The sequence below is a fragment of the Aythya marila genome (genome assembly GCF_965140915.1).
Source record: "Aythya marila genome assembly, chromosome: 32".
Taxonomy (NCBI): domain Eukaryota; kingdom Metazoa; phylum Chordata; class Aves; order Anseriformes; family Anatidae; genus Aythya; species Aythya marila.
This window is the reverse complement of record NC_139073.1, coordinates 698257-720418: the sequence shown is the minus strand read 5'-3', so window position 1 is coordinate 720418 and position 22162 is coordinate 698257. Positions and strand designations below refer to the sequence as shown.

Genomic DNA, 22162 nt, shown 5'->3' with positions numbered 1-22162 from the left:
AAGGCAAGCATCCTGAGCTACAAAGCTTCACGGCTGGAAATGAGCCTCTGTGTATTACTGAACGGGACGTGAGCGCCAAGGTACGAAGCCAAGGAGCGTGAAGATCTTGATTTATCAACACTTGCCTGCACCATCTGCTGATGGACTCGGTTTTTGTCCGCTGGAGACGAGGAGAGCACAGCCCCGAGGGCTCGCTTGCTGCTCTGCTGCGCTTGCCAAGAGGGAAGCCGAAGCTGATGGCGCGCTTGCAGAGGGGAAACATCTGGCCACCGGCGCCCGGAGCCAGCATCAGCAATTCATTTCACGCAGCCAGGTGGCAATTACTCTGGGCAGCACGGTATGTGCCTATCAGCCTGGACCGTGCTTGCATTACTGAGCCAAAGCAAAGAATTTCATAACGCATTCCCAAGCTCTGGCTCAGAAAGATCCCAAATGCGAGGCTGAAAATGTTTTTTTTGCCACTGCAACTCCTTCGACGGAACAGGAGGGAAGAGAAACGTGCTCCTAAGTCACCCTTCAGCAAAATGGTTTGAGCGCAACAGCGAAGGAAGAGCTGAAATCCCCACACAGACCTGGCATAACCTCAGTAAGGAGAAGGCTGCGGGAAGGAAGAATTCCCTCCTCTCGTTGTAAAATGCAATCCCAAATTGGGTGAAGCAGGACTCGGCCCTAAGCTTTAGCTGCTTGCAGGTGAGTTCATCACAGAGCTGAGAAGTAAAAGGCTTGTAAATAATGAATTAATGCTTCAAGTGCAAATGTGGGTTACTTTGAAGACACATTTCTCAAATCCATGACGCCAGCCTATCGGCAGCAGAACCTACCTCTGCTGAACAGAAGGCTGATTCAGACACCTTCAGGAACACGGGCCCTTATTTTAAGAGAATACAAAATGTTTTGTTTTAAATCCAATTCCCTTATTAGTGTAATTTATGCTCTCTGAGGCCATCTCCTGGGCTAAGAACAGAAAGCGTAGATTTAGACAGTCATGGAAATTTTCTATATAAAAAACAAAACAAAACAGAACAAAACAGGCAAGTGTTTCCTAAGAGCCCTTCTGGAAGGATGATGGGTTGTTTGTTTTTTTTTCCAAATGTCATGATAACAGGCAAACAAGAGGGACCAAATGTACAAGAAACCCAGGGCTGAAAAAAGCCTGGCAGACATCTGAAGGTGCTGGGCGTGCAGGCGTCATCTCCTGTGTGATCCATGCCCCGCCAAGCCCCTGACCTCCCCACACCTCCCGCGAAGCTGAGCTTACTTTGATGGTGCTCAGATCCATGGGATGTTTAATGATATCGCAATAGTCATGCAGTCCCAGTGCTTCTACATCCACAGGCTTGTAGAAGGGCCAGGCGTAGGCAGCGTGCTTCTTGGCAAACATCTCTTTGATGATGCCGCTGCAGTATTTTAACTGCTCGGACACTTTGCTACTCTTCTCTACCATGTGCTGCTGGGAATCTGGGACGTCCTTCTTCGGGGGCTTCACCGGTCGGCTGCTTTCCCTCCGCGGCCCCAGCTTGGTGGACTTGGGTTCAGCAGGCAGCGATGAGGATTCATGAATTGGGTCAATGGTCGTCGGTGTTGTGGTGTCTGCTTTCCTCTTCACTCCTTTTTTCGTCTACAAGCAAGAAAGAAATCAGGATTACCAAGGGCCGTACGTTGTCTTCAACTGAGTTGTGCTCCTCGTAGCACGACCCAGGCTCAAGCTGCAGCACAGAGGCAGCGCTACGGGGTGGAAGTTGGAAGGCTTTCCCTAAATACTCGAGATACTGTCTGTCTGCACCGAGCTCTGCAGAACACCACGCGGATTAGCTCTGTAGTACCAAGAAAGGTCAAGAGCGTGAGTCACTTCAGTAAGCTGAGATTTTGTCCTGAGTCACGTAGGGCTTAAATAAGGAAGGTTTCAAGAGGATGAATTCCACGCGAGGCTGGGTGGAATTTGTGCTGGCTAACTTGTGTCTAAAAGGGGTCCCCACAGGCTCCTTTTCTACTCAACAGAGAGGAGGAAGCCTTTTCCAAACAGGAATCTTTTGACCAAATTGTGGTCGTTTGCCTTCAAATTAAACTCCAGCAGTGGAGACCTGGCACAGACACCGGCGCTGCAGCTCTTCCTACCCAGCTGAGGCACCAAACCACCCCGATCCCGAGTCCCAACCGTAGGAACCACTCACCTTCACGGGCTGAGCGGGTGTGGGGATGACGGGAGGGTGAGGCTGGATGGGCTGGGGGGCCGGGGCCGGCGGAGCGGGGGCCTGGGGGGCCGGCGGAGGCGGCGCAGGAGGCTGAGGAGGCACCATCGTCATTACTGGCATCTGGACGATAAGGTCGGGGGTGACAGAAGGGAAGGAATGAGTCGTCTGCGCGGACTGGAGGTTCTGCTGCGGAGCCTGCGTCTGCGCCGGGGACGCCGCCTGGGTCGCATTCTGTACCGTCGATGATCCTGGCTTGGATGTCACTGCCAAAAGAAAAGAAAAAGCGTTGCTTCTCGCTTCCAACTTAATCACTTTAACGGGAAAACAATGTTTCACAAGGAGCGCTCGCCACTTAAAGCAGTATTGCTCGTTAGATAATTAATACTTTGCAGATCCTGTTCTTGAGCAACCAGTCAGGGACAAACAATCATCACGTTTTCCTTAATGAGAAGTATTTGTACAGCTTGCTAGGTGAAATGGTGAAGAAACTCAGGACCTAACTGTACCAAAACCACTTCAGCAAAGGACCAAGGACCAGGCCAAAGGCGTTCTCCTCTCTTCCCCTTCTCCTTACACAAGATTTTGGGGAGGCAGGGTATGGAGCTGAGCGTTATCATCTTCCCCTGCCTACCCTTTTGTCCTAGGCAATGGTTCTTGACTCCAATTTTGGAGCCAAACCGCACTGTTATCAAGAGCAGGAGTCTCTTACTGGTTGGTGGCTCAACTCCTCCAAACCCCTTCCATCCTAGGGAAATCTCTCCTGATAGCTAGCAAGCAAACTCATCGCTAGATCACATCAAACACAGAGCAACCACAGAGGTTCAGACACCAGACATGAAAGCAGGAAACGTCAGCGCTGGCCCTGGCACCGGGGAAGACCGGAGCTGCTGCCTCTTTGCAGGGCAAAGCTCCCAGTAAGTTTCCAAACTCTTCGGTGGAAGGCGTTGAGAAACGCCCTCCGAGCAGCAATGCTTGGCCGTGATGCAGCGCGAGACGGAGGCATCAGCAAAGCCAGATCCAGCCCAAAGTCCCCAGTCCCGCAGGAGGTTTGGTAGCAGCGGCTCATTATTACAGGAGCACCTCCTGCCAGGTATCAAACGGCCCTCTGAGAGGCCTTGAAGTCGTATGCCCAAGGGAAAGCCAGGCTCTTGAGCTGTACCCATCCAGAAGGACTGGGTTTTGGCTGCTCTTTCACCGGGGAGAATCTCCCATGAGGGATACGTCAGTGGGTGCTCACCGTATCGTGCCTTTTGGACCACCCAGCTGACCTTCCAGGGCTGTCCCCAAAATGCTTTTGTTAAGAAAAGAGTTGCAGCCAGACATGCTCCCGGGAGCTGCAGCGGCTGCGATCCCACCGGAGAAATGTGGCGTGGTAACGGGCGAGATGCTGAGCTTACATCCGCAAAAAAGAAACCGCAGCCTGCTGGCAGCACAAACCTGGGAGCTTTCAGCTCCTAGCAGAGCCATGACCACGCTCCTGTGCTTTGCCAGGACCAGGAACGAGCTTTGGGAAGTGACAGCGCGTCCTCCAGCGCATGTGCTACTCACAGATACGATTGAGGGCAGCTGGGCAGCGGTATGTCCAGGTAGAGCGGACACGATCCGCCTCCTGCCTCGCAGAAGTTCCTAACACAAACGGGTTATTTCACAAAAACCCTGGTAGGCATCATTTTTCCATCATGTTTTGAACCCACCAGTCCCCGAGCTGAAGCAGAGCTCGTACAACAAGAGGCGAAGGCTCTGGTGTGAGCTGAGCTCACAGAGCACGCGTCCTCAGCGAGTGGCATCGCTTCTCCTTGCCCATGTGGTCAGAACGCGATAACAGGGTAGAGAGAAATGGGGGAGAGTGCCAAAAAAAAAAAAAAAAGCAATAAAAAATCTCAAATGCAAACGATTGTGTTCGGGTCACACGTCTCGTGCAGGAAAAAATCCATCAGTCAGCTTCCAAATCTGCTCCCTGTGGCCAAGGAGCTGCTAGCAGTGAAGGCGTGTTAGTGGAAAGCAGAGGAAAACTGCAAAGGGAAGGAAAAACGCATAAAGCCCCGATGATTAAAGCAGTCCCAGATGTTAGAATTTGTGACTTTTTTTTTTCTTTCGGTGTTTTCGGCAAAAAAGACACCTAAGGTAAGTCCCTTCGGTATGAAAAGACGACAACCAACAAGCAGAAAAGGCTGAAGGGACTTAGGAAGTACTGCTGCTGATGGCACAGCAGCTCCAACAGCAACCCCTGAGGTCAGACTTTGGCTTCTACACTCCCTGGTGCCCTCTGAGGGCTGCCCATGGAGCTCCCTGGGCCGCCAATGCTGCTTTTCACTCAAAACCTCAGAAAACGGCCCGCTTGATCACAGCACCATCAGTCTGACAGCGAGGCTGAGGAAGGATCGGGACTGCCACGAAGGTTCACAGCACAAAGCAGTCCAGAAAGGTTAAGGGATGCTCACACAAGCTCACGGACAGTAAATAAATGGGAGTAAAGCAGCTGAGCAGCTTTTTGGTGCCACTGCAAGCTTTCCAATGGCATTCTCCTGCGCGTGACACTTTGATAAAGCAATCGCCTCGGTATGGCACAGCGGTTTTGGTCAGAGAAATGAGGATGGCACAAGGTCGACATGAGACATGTTAACTCAAGAGCTGGATCTCCAAACCCAAGTGAACATGCTTTCGGATGGGGGTGCCGCTGAGATCGGTCATGGCCAGGATGCTTTCAGCCCCGTTATGAATGATCTGGCGCCTTGGCAGGCCGAGGCACGCGGCGCGGCCCCGCTGGATGGACGTCTCGCTCTGCGTCGGGAAGAGACTATGGGGTCATGGTGGGTAATCGGTTGAAGCTGAGCTCTTGGGGTGATGTTATGGCCAAAAATGAACTAATGAAATCCCTGAGGTGTAAACAGGGGAATCGGAAGGCTATTTTACCTCTGCTTTTGGCACAGTATTCTAGTAGCAGTCACATCTATGTCCAGTTATGGTGTCCACAGTTATTTATGTGAAAAACTGGAGAGGGTTCATAGAAGAGCTGTAAAGGAGGACTAAGAGATTGGAAACATTCCTTATAGCGAGAGAAGCCGGTTATTACGGAGAACACAGATTTGAAAACACGGGAGCCTTCAATAGAACAAAGTTACTTAAAGAGGAGACAGCGGTTCAGGGTTTAGAGCAGAGACATATTACGAAAAATATGTAACGTGGCAACTAGCTAGCAAACTCCTCAAAAGTGCCACTAGAGATTTTTTTTTCCACTCTATTTTAGATGTTCTTCTACAAGACAGACTTCTAAGCGAGGTGGTGTTGGTGCTACTCTTTCACACTACGTAGCAGGCAGAGGACTGGACTGGATGAGAACAATGGGACCTTTTGGTCCCATAATTTACTAATCCAGGAAAAAAAGCTTCAAAAAACAAACAAAAAAATATATCATTAAGTCTTAAGATGTACACAGACAAAACCACAGAATGTAATTTTATCGATTTGTAACTTTTAAATGGCTTTCAACATGCTGCAGAGTTCAGTTTTGTGCAGGGCCTCAAGCGTTTGGGCTGGAATTTCACCCTGGCCGAAGTTCAGCTGCAGGTTGGAAAATGGGAGTAGCCCCCAAAAAAGGGCTCAGCTGGGATTTTAGGGGAGCAGAGGCAGGTCTGCACAAAGTGAACTCCACTTCAGGGACTAGCGCATGTGGCAACGCATCCTTTCAAAGGACGCCGAGTTATTTTAGTGCCAACACACACAGTGTGTCCACAATCACCGCAAAATTAAGGAACAAACTACGAAAACTGCAACTCAAAGGAGTCTGCGTGTGTGCAAGGAGAACGTCAGTGCGTCAGGATGCTTGCAACTGGTTTCCGCTGCTGCCCACGTGAGGATTCCCATCGCTGCAAAGCCTTTGTTTCCCAGTCATCATTCTTTAGCTGCAGCTTCTCAACCTCAATTCTCAGCTCTGCAGTCACCGATTCTTGTTGGGCAGAACGCGGCTTTGTTTTACAACACTGAGTACATCCGGAGGTACAGGGAAAGCAGTGTAAAACTCAGAGATCTGATAGGGCAGCGTGCGTGCTGCTCCTTTACTTTAACAGCTGTCATTTACCCTAGAGGCACTGCGAGTGGTATTTCGTAATCCCCCTCAGCTTCCTGCCCGTACAACTGAAATATTTTGACTCTGGTTCTCAGCTTTTCACCTTGCTGGGCAGGCGGGGAACAACGACCTTTCACTGCTCCCAGCCACGCGGGTGCCTCAGCAGTGCTCTGATCACTGCCAAAACTGTCCCCAGCACTCCTCTGCCCCCCAGAAAGGAAAGAAGCCACAGGCCAGGGAGTCTCAAGACACCGCAGAGCCCTTCCTTTTCACCAACAAGAGTCTCACGCACACATGAGAGAGCCTTGGGTGGCCACGCTCCTTCCCCCCCAGCTCGAGGTCCCTCTCAAGGCCCCTACTCCACAGAGCAAGGCAGCCTGTGAGCACCGATGACCGCAGCCAGCCCGTGGAGCCCTGGTGGGCTTTCACCCCTCAATTAAACACCCCAATTTAAGCAGGATGAGCCAGGTCTGTATGTGGGGACTTAAGGTCATGACACACGGTGTGGAAGTGAGCATGGCTTAATGGCAAACGCGATGCAACGGCAGGGCGAGCAGCGTACCTGCTTCCTTCCGCGCGCGTCCTCTTCCTTTTGTCTGGGCTATAACGATTTCAGTTTCCTCCTGGGTCATTTCGGAGATTTTCTGCAGGAAAAGCTTTTCTAGAGCTTCTGCCATTAAGACTATGTCATCTCCTGGCTGGATGAATAACAGATACAATAAATTAGGCAAGGCACATATCTACAAAGAGAGGACTGCTAGAATCTAAACAAATCAACGTTGCTTTGAAGATTTTGCTCATGCTTTTCTCCATTTAACATTAATCGTAACCGCAAATTAAAGAAAAGAGAAAGAGAAACATTTCAGAACAACTTTTGTGAGACAAAGGAGAGATGTGAAACTCAGGCTGGATGCTGTAATCCTTACCATTTCCCAGCTGAGTAATTCCCGGAGCCTTACTTTAGAGCATCTCTACCTTTCTTTGCGCTGTTTCTGTTGGGATACTGCCCCGAGTCTCAACATACAGAAGAGTCCTTGCCCTCAAGCATTTTAGAGCAGGGGATGGGCAGGGAGCTAACACAGAGCACAACCAGATACACTTTGGAGTGAGCTGACCTCACCTGCCTGTAGCACCGACTGCTTTCTGAACAGAGGGAGGAGGGCCAACGGAGGGGAAGAGTGGGAGAAACAAGCACTGGATCTTGGTCTGAAGTCTTTTTGCCTTGTTTTGCCGACAGTGAGAAAAAGAGGCAGCGAGGGAAGGGCATGCGACAAGAGAACAAGAGCCTGGATTGATGAGAAGATGATGAATGAACAAGAAAAGACAGCCCCAGCCCCGTGGATCAGCACAAGGACAGTTAAAACTGCACTTGCTGATGGGACAGACTGGCCAGGGGAGGCCAACGGAGAACTGGGAAGACTGGGGTTATCAGGGGAAAAGCAAGGGGAAAGCAGGGAAAACGTGGAAGTGTGTGGCAGCAAAGAATAAGGAAGTGTGTGAGAATAATTTGAAGCCTCCAAGAGCCCCACTCAAGTTGCATCGTGCTGGCTCAAAGCGGAAAAGGCAAAGGCCAAGGGCATGATTTTGAAGGACCATAACAAGACCGAAAAAAAACATTAAACCCAAAGAAAGTCAAACATGCCCAGTCATGTAAGGGTCAGAAGTTGTTATGTGGTTAAAGAGAGTGTGGGTGGTGTGCAAACCTGGAGAAGTGGCCTGTAGTAGTCATTACGGACAGAGGAGCACAGAAAGAAGTGACTTTGGGTAATCAAGGATGGAGGAAAGGAACCACGGGAGCTGCTGCCATTAGCACTTCGTTAGCACTTCTGCTAACGACGGTGCACTGGGAGCAAAGTAGGACAAGGTCTTGTGCAACGTTTCTGAGGGGAGGAGGAGAAAAAGGTCAAAACATGCAGGGGTGAAGCAACAGGGAGAGGCTGAGGGCCAGAGATGAGACCTGGGAGAAACAGAAGAGCAGGAACCGAAAGGGAACTGAGCCGCTCAGGCAAGCCGTGGGAAGGACGAAGGCAGGCAGGGAACGCTGGAGGAAAGCCTGGCGCTCTGACCACATCTCCCTGCCTTTCGTTTTGAAGCCAGCAGTAAACTTGTGGTTTGTGTTTGCTGTTCTCGTGTTACTCAGCACGGTAACGAGCTGCCTCTCCTGTGCTCAGTGCAGCTGACATCTGCCCGTTTCAGTCTTGGAGAATCTGATGATTCCCCATCTTCATGGAGTACCAAAACCACTTGGTCTCTGATAACAACACCACCATTTGTGGCAAACACCCTGCTCGAGATGCTCCTTCCTGCACCCCAGACATCTGCACAAGTGTTTACAAAGCTGTTTCTTGGTCTGGAAGGAAATCTTCTACAGTGCATTGCGAGGCCAGAGCCAGGCACAGCAAAACCCAACACACTGCTCTGAATATCGATGTTTTTTTGTTCTCCACCATCACACTTCAGGGTTTCACACCACCCAGATGGCTTTCTAACAAAGCTACAGAAAATAAGGAGGACAGACAGACCTACAAGGCTGCTTCCAAGTATTTGTCTGATCACACTTGTGGCTCTGCTCAAGTCATATCCCAAGAAAAAGTATTTCTTTTTCCTTTTTTAAAAGCGATTTGTAAAACAAACTACATCTGACCTGTTTGTCTCCACTGATTCTTTTGTGAGGGAATGCAGCTAAGCCAGCTCTGTCCCTGCCTTGCTTCTCTGCACAAGACAGATGTGCCTGAACTACCACCAGCTTAATCCCCTTTGTTTTTCTAAAGAAACTGATCTCGGTGTTCCCTTTAAGGACCATTAGAAATACAAATGCAAGCATTTCTGAGCTGGTACAATGAGAACGGAGGATTCCCACAGAGAATACATTTTCAGAAACTTCTCGTACCTTATTGTAGATGTAGCAATTTGTAAACATCGTGTTGAAGTCCTGGATACATTCTTGAGCGTTCCAGTAGTAGTTATTCTCCAAGCGTTTCTTTATTGTTCCCATATCCATAGGAGTTTTAATAATCTTATAATAATCCTGCAAAGGGCAAAGAGGCACGAGTCAGCGTGGCACCCAAAAACATCACCACCACGGACATCTCGACCAGCATGGAGCCCACCTGGATTAGATTCTCCAAACCCAGCTCCATCAGTCCCCATCCCTCCTCAATTTTTATTTTTTTTTAGCCCCCACCAGCTAATTTCCAGCTGTGATTTATAATTAAACATTAGGCAAAACCCCACAAAACACTTTTTAGCCTGTATCCCAGTCTGCTGTGGGTAGGAAAAGGTAAAACAGGCTATCAGTGGTTTTGCTGTGCTGGAGCAAGGTGTTTGTAACTCAGCACAGCAGCCTCACTGGCGAGTAATTTACCCTTCAGCAGACAGAGGCACAAAAAAGCACAGAAAGTGAGTTTCTGGGCTGTAACAGAGCCAAGCAGATTCCCAAAACCTGAAACAAATGACCCTTCGCAACAGGTCACACGCCTGATGCAGTAACAGACAGAGGAGCGGGGAAATCAGATTTACTTCGAGCCTGTTAAGTGCATCCAGATAATACACGGGAAGGTGTTTCTATTTTAGGCATCGTGTTTTAGAAAAAGGGGCTGAAAGTCTGTTGCTATAGAACCAGCGATCTGTCAATGCAGCCGTGAGATTGTTCCCACTGCACAGAAATTAAATCACCTGATGCTCAGGCAATGGATTATATATTTATTACATCTTCAAGGTAAAACAGATGAGAAGTGGGCGTTATTGTAGCAGGTTACAAAAAAAAAAGAGGCACGTCATACAAAGGAGAGCTTCTGGAGAGGAACAAATCTCTTCTGGTGGGAACCAACAGGATCCAGACACGCAGCAGAGATGCTGTCGTGATTTACTACAGGAAGCTGGCTCGAAATTGTGCTTTTTGCTGGCTCCTTGGGTTCTGCTCCCCAAATCCTCCTGCCCAGGAGGGACAGGGACCAAACTGCACAAGGCACACATGGTGGGGGCTTCGGGACCAGCAAGGCAGAACCCGAGCTGAGGGATTTATTGCTTAACCATCTTTTGTCCCTAACCAGGAAGGGGCTGCTCCTGATTGTAAAAGCCAGACCAGGAGCTGAACCACCCAAAGTCTGGCCCCTCGGGGCTTTTTTCTTAAAAGATTTTGGAGGGAGGGCGGACGCGCGCGGTTCCGTTCCTCCCACCGTTACGCGAGGGGAAACTCGGGCTGCTCGCTCAACCTCTACTCACAGGGAGGTTCAGCTTGACAGCGTCCACGGGCTGCTGGAAAGGCCACGCAAACTGGTGCTTCCATAGCGTCTTGAGCACCACCTTGAGCAGGTACTGCAGCTGGTTGGTCTGGCGCTTGGGCTTGTTGGGGTTGGAGGTCTCTGGCGGAGGGGGGTTGACGCCGACGGTGCTGCCTTGCTGGGGTTGCGCCTGCGCCTGCGTCGTAGACATTTGGGTGGCTTCCAGTCCATCCCCCATCATCGGCAGGTTTCTCAGTCTCGTCCCGGGGCCGCTCTCCGCAGACATGCTATTGATCCCATTGCATTCCTCACCAGACACCCTGCAAAAACAACGGCACCGCGCACGGGTCACTTCCCAGCCGGCTTTTTCGGCGAGGCGCTGCTTAAAAACAAACCCGGGGCACTTTCAGAGGCTGGCTCAGGCACCACGGGTGCCCGGGGATGCTGGCACGGTGTCCAAGGGCACCCAGCAAACACTGTCAGAATTCTAGATTCTGGGGTACTAATGGGCATTCTGACGTGTATCCTTGTTTCTGCTCAGTGAGGGCTCCGGAGCGGCCGTGGCCTCACTGAATTTTCTCAATTACAAGGCTAAAACGAGCACAACCCCCACCAGCACTCTGCAGGTGTCCCAGAACACGGAGTTTCAGCTCCAGCCAAAAAAAAACAGGTTTTTTTTTGAAAGGTTTGGTTTGTCTGCACAAGCAGAGAAGTTAAGGCAGCACCAGCGAGCCCTTCGTTACAGCACCCTGGCTGGAGGAGCGCAGCACGTTGAGTTTTACCCCATTTCAGCTCACCAGAGCGCTGCAGCTCCTCCCAGCTCCACCACCACGCCCGCTCCCCCCAAATTTGCTGCTCAATTTGTTCTTTTAAGCGAGCATTAAACTTCCCCGGCATGCTTCAGCTGAATTATAGAGCAGGCAGACCCACTTGTGCGGGGTATGCATGTTATCTGCTCGAAGTAGGGAATTCTAACGTCGTCCTGAAGACCAGAAAGTTGATAAAAATTGGTAAAAAGACATTTCTGCTAACTCTAAGGCATCCCTCCAGGGACAACACTTCCCGTGCACATAGCCAGAAGTGACAGTAACGTCACGCTGGGCCAACATAGCACACTTTAAGCCATCAGAGAAGACAAAAACACATTTTGTGCAAGACTTGAGTTAAATGAGAGCTTTGTTCACCGGTTTCGAGTGACACCTAGGGAAGCTGAGGAAGGAATCGCCAGTAACAACGTGGACACATCTTGGGGGAGACTCCCTCTGGGTTGGATGTGAGGGTGGTAGGGAAGGAGTGAGGCACTGTCCCTATCACCCAGCAGCCAAGCCAAAGGAATTCCTCTTTACTCACTGCAGGGGCTACGTTACCTTGTAGGATACATTGCCATATAACTTTGCCCCAGAAAATGATGCAGAGTCAGAAGTTGCTTGGCTTGTCCATCTATCTTCCGTGGCTTCAGGCACAAATGCCTTTAGATACGGTATCTGATGAAACAAACAAAGCAATTAATCTGAGGCATCAACGGAAGGCATCAGAAACGAAGGCTACCTCCAGAGAACTGTATTTTTCTTTACACAAATCGCCCGTTTTTGGCTCTCAGCAGAGCAAAGGAGCCCGCAGACACCTGGATGTTCAATCACTGCGAACATTTAGACACCTACACGCAGACAAGGAACGGGCACTGCTCTTTGAGGCTTCCCCGGGCACCCTCCACCTTTTTGGAAAGCTCCCTCCTCAAATTCATCACCCCAAGACCTACAATCAGGTGTCTTCCTTTTGTTCCCTATTACACCAGCTCTCCAAGAGCCAACTGTAAGAGGAAGCCAAGGTTTATTTTTATTTAAAGACGAGGGAAAACACATCCTAACTGGTTTAATTTCTTCCTGTTGCACTTTTTAAACACATTAGCTGGAAATGCACTACTTCCCACCCTTCCTTCGCCCTCTCTCACCACTAAGGGATGCTTTGAGTCTCTCCTCTTGCATTATTACCCAAATACCACAGAATCACCCGTGCTGCTGTGTGTGGTCAGGTCCTGCTTCCACCTCTCCCTAAAACAACGCAGGGATTGGGACAGGGAACGTTCTTGGACCCAGAACACCAATGCTGGAGAGCTGACTGCAGCCCCGTCCCCGCAGTTAGCTGCGAAGAGCAGCAGGATGGAGGGTGTGAACCCCAACTTTACCATCCAGTGAGGTGAAACCTGTATTACCGATTATAAATTCGGGCTGTGGGTGTTAATACAAGTTATACAGAGGATGAACTCCCCGAGGGATCACCACCACCACGTTTTGTGAGCAGGACGCCTTGCTAAGAGGCAGAGCACCTTACTCCACGCTGTGCCTTCTCGGTGATTTATGGCATTGTGAAAACCTGGAGCAATGCTTGCCATGTTCCTGCCACCAGAGCACCCCACAAGCTTACACGTGCTGGTAAATAAAGGGGGGATGAGATGAGGAGAAGCACGCAGCAGGAGAAGTGGCCCTGAGCGCTGGGTGGCTTTCCGGGAAGGGTTGTTTCAGGCCAGTGGGCAAGAAGATCGCAGGCAGCTTCTCCTCCCCTTGCTCTGTGCTTATCAGCTCATCGCGCATTCCAGCCTGATTTCCCCGAAGGGGGGCAGATTGCATTTCATCTCCGCCACACAGCAAGATGCTATCGAGCACGGGGCGGCTCGAATTTGGGTAGTGCGCGCTCCCCCAAGCCACGTGGTTGAGTTTGTTGAGCTCTGGCTGCAAAAAAAATGATTTTCTGTCCTCTTCTGGCAGCCCTGGGAGCCGGGACGGGGTTGTAATGCGGCGCGGGAGCCGGCAGAGGGTAGTGCCAGGCTGCACCGAGGCAGGGATCCAGCTCCCAGGGAAGGGTTTTCTTCATCACCCACCGCCGAGGGGAGCAGGATGGAAATTGTTCCGGAGAATTTAGGCGCTGGGAAGGAAGAGGAAGGTGGGGAGAGACCCTGCACGAGGACAAAGCTGTCAGGGAGAAGCAGAGGAAGGAAGAAATGCTTGAGGAGGTGACTGGGGAACTGAAAGGCTGGCAAAAGCTCGGCCAGGGAAGGGCTGTGAAGGGCTAGGGTGGCAGAAAAACACCCTAAAAACACCCCAAGTGGTGGAGGGCAGCTGCTCCAAGAGGGCAGCAGAGGCAAGGAAGACGCTGCTGCTCCTTATCCACACATTGCTGCTCCTAAGCCATGCGCTGCTCGAGGTGGGAAGGGCGATGGCTCCGACCAAAGCAGGAGGAGGGTGATGAACAGAGGGGGCAGGCCCAGGAGCAGGACGAAATCCCAAAGGGATTGCTCCCGTTATGGCAGTGACCGACCCCAAAAACACTCTGAGACCCACACACAGGGCAGCAGGGGGCAAAGCAGAGCCAGCAGGCTGCGCTCCAGCACGCTTCCCCTCCCTCCTCTCCGCCTAAACAAATAGGCCATAAATTAAGCTTCTACAAAAGCCCCAAAGAAACGAGCCTTGTAAAGCAGCAGAGCGACCTTGTAGGGTTTTTACAGGGGTTCCTTTGAGGCCATTAGCCCCCCCCGGGGGGGTGCTAGCGAAGCGGAAAGTGGGTTTTATTTTGAGCAGTGCCTTCAGGAAGAAGGTGGAGAAGCAAAACTCAGGCTGAGGATGACCGCCCGGTGACAGCGGCCACCCCAACACAGCCCTTGCTGGCAGCTCAGTGCCTGCCCCAACTAGTCCAGGGGGTCAGGGCCGGGTTTCTATCACCAGCCCCAAGGTTTGGGGCTGTTGGCAGAGCACCCAAGCTCTGATTTGGGGAAAATGTACCGTGAGCACTGCTTTCAGATGATGTGTGAGGTTTAAGATGCCCCCAACTCAGCAGCAGGAGGAAGGCAGCGCGGTCTCGTGGAGCATCCCGCTGCACCATGCACACGAGGACGAGCTGGAGCAGATGTGGCACAGAGCAGCGACCGAATTGGAGCCGGAGCTCAAAGGGGAAGGCGCAGCAGCAGGAGCCTGTGCTCCCTGCTCCGGTTTCAGGCCGTCTCCTGCTGGCTTTGTTCTCCTCGTCCCTGGCTGGAAGCGCACATGACGGCGGCGTGACTCACCCCAAAGCGCTGATTCACTGCCGGCACCCGCGCACGAAGCAGGGCAGCAGACCCCAGAGCCAAGTCCACATCCCTCCACCGCCCTGCCTTATCGCTCCCAAGCCATACCCAAGTTGTTTTAAAGCAAAAAAGACCCAGGTTTCAGCCGGGGGGGGGGGGACGCAGAGGAAGGGAATTGCTGGAGCTAAGCCAGCATTTAAAACTTCTGACTCACGCCCAGCCCAAGCCCCAGCCTTCAGGACAGCTTTGCTGCAGGCACGTACATGCCCCGGGGTGGTGGTGCAGGAAAAGCACAGACTGAAAATAAACGAGAGGAGCAAATGTGCAGAGCGGTGCACGAGTGAAGGGAACAGCAAACCGAGATCCAGAGCTAAAGCACACAGTTTTGGCCGTACAACGAAGCCCAGCCCAGGATATGTTACATACAAACGCCCTGCAAAAGAAGGCTGGGCTGCAAAATCCAGCAGCTGAAAGGAACAATGGGAATAACGATCGAATTTGTGGTGGCTAGCACTCCCTTTAGTTCTGGCCCTGCTGAGCCAGGAGGAGGGGATCAACACATGTAATGAGCACCTTAAATACACGAGAGGAAAGGCAGAGAGCCCAGCTTTAACAGCATGGGGCGAGCTGGATGTTTCCTAACTTCCCAATTCTTTGCTTTACAGCCTCCTCGAGGCTGTTTTCAGCCTGTTGCGTTTGACATCCCTGCAAAATGCTCTTTGAACGCTGCCGTGCGAGTGCAGCCACTTCCCCCCTTTGGGACACGGCTGCTCAGCTGCTGCTGCTGTTATTAAAAACCAGGCTCCTGGTGCCCAGCACATGGTGTTCCCTGCCAAAACCATCTTCCAACGAATCAACGCTGCGAGTTCCGGCTGAAAAGCCCTCAGATGCGCTCCCCCGGCTCCCACGCTGATAAATGTTATTTTTGTTCCCCCTACGTGCAAGCTCACCAAAAAGGGGGAAGGAAGGATGGATGGGAGAGCACTTGTTCCTCAAGGACCTGCTGGGCTACCAGCTTAAAAGCATGTGCAAAGCATCTGCAGAGGGATTTCTCCCTCCCCTCCTCCTGCTGCGTCTCAAAGACACGACCAGAGTTGGGGTTGAGGCTCCTGCACCACAATTCAGTGGCGAAGTTCCCCTGGTGGACAGCAACAAAGGAGGGAGCTGGGCACACTGCAGAGACCTCGTAAAATGCTGATGGAGATGGATGGGGTCTGTGTCTCCCATACAGCTACCAGGCTGTTCCACCCCAGGGCTGTGCAGTGCTCCAGGAGATGCTGATCAGCCCCGTTAGGAGAAGCAGAGCACCCCGAACTCAGCCATGACACCCCCATGGGGGTAACGGGGCATCGGCCGCACCATGGAGCTGAGGCTGAAGAAATAAAAGCAATAAAAGCCCAGCTTGGGAAAGCAGGGAGCTTCTCTGGGTGGGAATGCAGGGGTTGGAAAAGAAGTTGGTTTCTATGCTCTCACCGAAATCACTCGACTCTGCAGGACTCGACAGGGAAAAGGGAGCAGGGCACTGGCTAGCAAGTGCTGTAGAGTAAACTGAACTACAATAGCAAGCTGGAAGAGGGTAGAAGACCAGAAGTTATGTCTCTTTGGGAAAAGCAGCAGCTTTGAGACAAGCCTCTAGCCCCATCAGACAATTCACAACAAAGGAAGAACACCTGAAGTGAGCTCCAAGGCTTCTTTTTGAGCCACTGATCTCTATTAAGACCCCAAACTTCCTACACAGGGAAAAATCAAGATCAAACCGTGGTTAGTTTACTAAAGGTGGTTCTTTTTATTAAGCAGAAGGAAAGGAGAAGCAGTTCTGCTCCTCTCACCTCCGCTTGTGCCTTCCAGCAAGTGTTTTTCCCAAAATACAGCACCGGTTACGTGCCCAAGGCAATGCCCCAGCCCACGAGTGCTGATCGTGCCCTGGAGCCCTGCAGGATGACAGAAATAACTCACACAGGGCCAGCTGTGAGCACCACAACGCCCAAACCCCGGTTTCAGTTTGGAAACTGGCTCCCAGCATCGTTCAGAGGGTGAAAGCCAGAAGAGGACCAAGTTTGACCTCACCCTGCAACACTTGCACTGAGACCGTAAGCGAGGGTTTAACACCATGACTCAGCCCCAAAGGCTGATCTGCAGTGAGCACGCAGGTACACGAGAGTTTTTTTGCCGTATTTTTTTTTTAGGGTTTTGCTCTCTCTGAGCCCAGGAAGGGGATGCATGACTGATCTGACACTGAGAGACCCTTATAATGCAGCTGCTGGCAGCAGGGGGGAAGCTGTCACTGCTGCAGCTTCTTTCAACATTTTAGATGTCATTACCCAACTCCACTGATATCCCAGCTGGGATATTAGAGGAAATTTGTACTTCCCACAGCAGCTGGTGGAAGCAGCGTGTTCTCCATTAACCCAGTGTTTTGGGGTTTAGCCACCAGGACCCTACAACCGTAACGCAGAGCACTCCTGAAGGCAGCTCTGAAAATATCCCTGAAATAAACGCCATGGGTTTTATAAATGCCAAGGGTTTTTCAAGCAGTCCAGAACTCCCCAGCTCTCCTCAAGGCCACAGCGACACCCACCTCACGTACCAGCAAGCTACATCAGACTGATTTATCCCCAGACTACTCAGGCAGAGCCAAATCCCCATGCTCCTGGTACAGGTGTGGAAAAACCTCCTCCTCTTGCTCCTGCCTTACCAGTGGCTTCAGAAACACCCACAGTGCCGTCAGAGCAGGCTGGGTTCTGCCATGGATTAACCAAATCCACAGGGCTGCCGTCCTCACCTGACCTGAGCTCAGCCCAGCAGGCTGAGGAGCAAAGGTTTGGAGCCTGCAGATCTCCCACCATCACCACGACCTTACTGCTGAGATCTCCAGATCCCTGCACTGACCCAATCCAGCAGCTCCCCCTGGCTCTCTTCTCACCTCCTCTGGTCTGCAGCGGTGCAGTTTCCAGAGCAGGAAGCACATTCCGGGCAGCAAAGCACAATTTAAGTGAATTTAGTTGCATCTGAGCATTTGCAGCCCTCATCCTGGAGGAGCTCTGTGCAGCTCGGTTTCCACAGGATCCCAGCGATGCCCTGCAGAAACAGGAGGCTACGAGACCACAAAACCCTCACGCAACAGCTTGCGGTGGACACTGGCTGCCCTTCGTAACTCCAAACAGTTCCAATCCCACCTCGGTTATAAACGAGGGAGCAAAAAAAAAAAAAAAAAAAAAAAAAAAAAGAATACACTGAAAGTTAATTCAAATTCACAGCAGATCTGCCCCACTTTAATTACGCAATCTGTGTCAGTGGGGAAGCACAAATAGGATTACTTTTCCATCTGACCGATTTAGGCAGCTGGGGAGAGCGGCATTCATGCCACCGGGCAGACTGCATTGTCTGGAGCCGCTCCAGCGGTCATGCTGCAGGAGGCTGTTATTAGCAGCCCTAATCCTCGCTCGCTCGCCGACGTGGGCGCTGACCTCGGCAGCTACCTGGATGCGCACGGGTGTTATTTGAGTGTTTCCTGCTTAATTTCACAGCTTCTGGCTGCCTGAGATGCTGGCCGCTCGCGTTCGGTGTGAGCTTCGGGGTCGGGCGTTGAATTGCTCCGGTCGGTTCTGGGCCCTGAGTACGGCAGGTTTCACTGCTGGAAGATTTATTTCTTCTTGCATCCCAAGTGCTGGGGATTCCCCTTCTGTTCCAGGACAAACATGCAACAGGAACCAAAAAAAAATCCTCCCTCCAGTCCGTTCCTCATCCCCGCTGTTTCTCTGCAAGCCTTTGCCTATGCTCAGCCTTCCAGAAGTGAGGTAACATCAAACTGGGGTCTGCGGGGGGTTCACACCCAGCATCACCTTAAATATCCTCAGCTTTTTGCACTACGGCTCCCACAGCTTAGCGCTGAGGTCCCTGCCACGAAGAGCCTCCAGTTTGCTGGAAGAAAAGGGGAAAAAAAAAGAGGAAAAAGGAAAGCTTTTGCCACACCTGAGAGACCAGAGAGGAATTAGCTCTTACTGAGCTAAGTTACACCAACCCCACGTCCAGCAGCACGCATCCAGCCCAGCTTTTGTCACTTGTTTGGGTTTTTCACAGTGTAAGATCCACAGAAACCTCTTCAGGGTGGATGTTGGAGCAGGACACACGCGTGGCAAGCTGGCTCACAAACACCAGTGCTTCAAAACCAACTGGAGGAGAGATGGGGCATTAGGAAATCGAGGCGACGGCTCACAGCTGAGACCTTCCTCGCCCGCAGGGCCACCAGCATCCTCCTCAGCACAGCAGGCTCCACACCGCTGCTGCTTTTCGCTTCCACCACCCCTGTGAGCCGAGAAGCGTTCCAAACAAGCAGGCTGCGTTTGGTACGGCCTCACAATTTTAAGGCAGTTTTTGGGCCACGCTGCAGAGAAGTCGCAGTGAATATTTTATCAGCTTTTTTCCTGGCTCGGCGCGGTTACATATTTGAGTTTACAACTCCAACAGATCCTCTTTGCACCCACGTTCAGTTACCAAGGCGATTCTCTGGACGGGATCCATTTGCTCCTGAAAATGAATGATCCCAGCAACCAAAAACATTTGTGAAAAGCAACTGCGTTCGCTTGTAAACCAGCACCAGGGGCTCAGGAGCAGAGCTGGACTTCACAAAGACCCAGCACGGCGAATCAAGACGCCCTCAGCACAGCCAAGTGACAGCTCCTCCCTCCTTCCACCAGGGAGCTGAGCCCACAGCTCAGGAGCAGCAGCTTTTGCCTGCTCCACTCATCCCTAATCACCAGTGCTGGCGTGTGAAGCACCCCCCAGACACGACTCAAGGGAGATATTCTTCCTACCCTCCAGGAAAAGGGCGAGTGAAGGAGATGCGATGCCCTCTGCGCCAGCCTAGCCTTTACAAGAGACGTTCCTTTCCTTTTCCTGGAAAGAGCGAGGGTTTCTTTTTCCTATTTTCCTTCTTGCTGCCCGCTAGCAAAAAAAAAAAAAAAAAAAAAAAAAAGCAGCTCCAAGGTCAGAGCATTCGCAGAATGGCTGGCATGCGTATTTAAAACATGGACTTTCCCACAGGAGACTCGAGCAAGCCAATCGCTTGCCGTGCCCGGGCCGTGGCCGTAACCATACGCGACTGGCGGTAAATATTCCTCCCACTCCAACGGTGCCAAAGTATTCAGGTGTCAAAGCCAACCGGGAACTTTTAAAGCTGAAGTCACGAAACAACAATAGTTGGATACCTGGGGTAATTTTCCGTTTATTACCGAGCATTTTGATGGCAAACTACCAGAAACAAAGCAATTCTGGGACGGCGAGCTCTCGGAGAAGAGGCACCGCGGGGTGTTACGGCTGCGCCCCGTTTTCCTGCGCCAGGTGATGCAGCAACCCCAAGTGAAGGACCCCAAAACACCCAGAGGAGCAAGAAGCAGCCAGTGTGGGCTCGACAGCAGCCAGAGCTGCTCAGAGCCTTGGTGGAGAAGCATGCAAGGTGTACGGGTACGTGAGGGGCAGCTGGATACCTCCAGGGTGCGTCTGATGTTCTAAAATGCCAGAGAAATGGCCAGAGATGGATAATTTGGATTTACGGCGCAATTGGGGAGCTTCTTACCACCCTCACGCCCTCCTCACAGCTCTCTGCTGCTCCTGTCCCTCCTGCGAGCCTTCTCTCCTGCCTGCCGTCAGCGAGGCAGACTGAAATCCCCCCATGTAATAAAGCCACCAGGACGGAACCTGGCCCCACACCACTGCAGCTCCTGCTCTGAGCTCACCGCATCAGGCTTCTGGTCACCGTCACTGCCCCAGAAGAGACATTTCTGCCCCCAAAACGCAGGAAATAAGCCACACCTTGCCACCCCCCACTGATTTGCACAGTAGTGGAACTTGCTGCGACAGTTACCTGAAATCAGAGTTGACCCTTCGAGGTGTTCGGGACTTCTTCACCAGCTGAACCCTCTGACCTTCATTTTTGAAGCTACTACCGAAAGAAAAATCTGTAAGGAAAAGAAACAGGTGTTACTTCAAGCACATCTGAAACATTAACTTCCTCTCATTTTGCAGTGTTTATCCTTTGGCTTTTGGTCTCCAGTTTTTGGTTTTTAAGGAAAAAAAAAATCAGGTGAATTGGGTAAGCAGCGGTCCGTTTGCAACAGCACAGACATCAGGATCCCGAGGAAAGGCATCACGGCGCAGGCACAGACAGGGCAAGGAACCAACCCCACGGCCCCCAACCCGCAAGACAACAGCCCCAACTCGTGCTTTAGGGTCCCAACATGCTGAGAAATGGGATTGTGTTTGAGTTAACCAGCCCCACACACCTCTTCCTCAGCAACCCAGCCAGCACAGGCTTCGGGGAAGTGTCGAGCTTTCCCAAACCAGAACGAGTAACTCAGAGATTGCTCAGCAAGGTCTTTACGGTCCAGAAAACCCTTTCTGGGTGTTGAAACCGCTTATCGGATGTGTGAGCAGCCAAAGCCTGGGCTAGCTGCTTGCAGGGAGCCTCCAGCTGCAGCACAGCCCCGACACGAGATGAGTAACAGCTCCTGTGTGCAACCACCACTTTTTCCACGGAGTTTGCCCAAAAAAGCCCCACAAACAAGACTACAAAGACTGCAATCGAGACCAGAACCCTTTAAACATCCCTGCCTCTCGTGAAATTCTTGGAGGGTGATGGGAGCAAAGCGTTGGCCCAGCACCGGCCCTCCAAGGAGCTTCCAGCAGCTCCTTGCCCCCACCAAACTTCAAGTGCCTGCCGAGGGGGCACCCCTACAAAAAAAATTAACATTTTGCCACAAAGACAAACTAAAACAAGGCGATTTAGAAGGCTGTTGTTATCTAGAGAGGACACGTCGAGCTGGAGGCCAAGGTGCAGTACTGAATCCCCCCTCCATCAGATAATCCTGCATGCAGAGGTTCCGTTTGCAGGCTGGCGATCCCGTTAACTCGAGGCAAAAACGTTTTAGCTGAGATTAACACAGACACACAAGATGTGAACAAGAGCAGGGTGCGATGGTTGTCAGAAAAATCAACACCAAAACAACCAAGAAAGGCTAAGATCAGGAAAAACGTTTACGGTATCAGCAAGGTATTCGTGCAGGAGTTGCATTATGAGAAGGTGTGCGTGAAAGCTGCAGTAATCACCATACCAAGGTTTAGATCCATCCTCCAAAGCTACCCAGATCTGCTTTCCGCCAGTAAAACTGCACTTCAGGGCTCCCGCCCTTGCCTGACCTCAGCAGTGAGGGCAGACGTTTCTAGTTTGGCTTGTAAAAGCACAAGGTGTGAGTGGTGAACCTTTAACCACCTCCGCTGGGGACTGAAGAGCTTGGAAGAACAGTGAGAGGCATTTCCCTGCGACGTCCGAGGCAAAATCATCATCTAGCAGGCCCACAGACGCGAGGCAGCAGCTCTTCCCTCTTGATTCCAGGGCAACACCGGCCCCGGACAAGCCACCCCGTTAGCAAAACGCCAGCAGGGAGCACCCAACCATCCTGGAAATCACAGCTTGTGGCGTGGACCCAACACCGGGAGCAACCCAGGCGTGAGGGTGGAGGAGCTACTGCCCCGCTCGCTGGGTCAGCGATGCCCTCGGTGCTCTCCTAGAAATTTAGAAATGTTGCTTCTAAGTTTCTTCAATTCCTAAGGAAAGCAGGTTTTTGCT

At 51.6% G+C, this 22162-nt stretch overlaps 1 protein-coding gene across 6 annotated transcripts in view; it reads right to left on the bottom strand.

Annotated features, from left to right (window-relative positions):
• BRD4 (bromodomain containing 4) overlaps positions 1 to 22162 on the bottom strand; it is a 59926-nt gene that overhangs the window by 25466 nt on the left and 12298 nt on the right. For 3 of the 6 annotated variants that reach the window (XM_082781800.1, XM_082781799.1, XM_082781801.1), the window contains exons 2-8: positions 20402 to 20495; positions 11849 to 11965; positions 10483 to 10801; positions 9149 to 9286; positions 6821 to 6956; positions 2172 to 2455; positions 1259 to 1618 (exon numbers count right to left, since the gene is read on the bottom strand). In XM_082781800.1, coding sequence (XP_082637926.1) covers positions 1259 to 1618; positions 2172 to 2455; positions 6821 to 6956; positions 9149 to 9286; positions 10483 to 10801; positions 11849 to 11868 — 1257 coding nt within the window. In that variant the 5' untranslated portion in view covers positions 11869 to 11965; positions 20402 to 20495. Of the gene's footprint in view, positions 1 to 1258; positions 1619 to 2171; positions 2456 to 6820; positions 6957 to 9148; positions 9287 to 10482; positions 10802 to 11848; positions 11966 to 20401; positions 20496 to 22162 lie in introns of those variants that run through there. The other 3 variants (XM_082781802.1, XM_082781798.1, XM_082781803.1) reach the window with 3 other exon arrangements.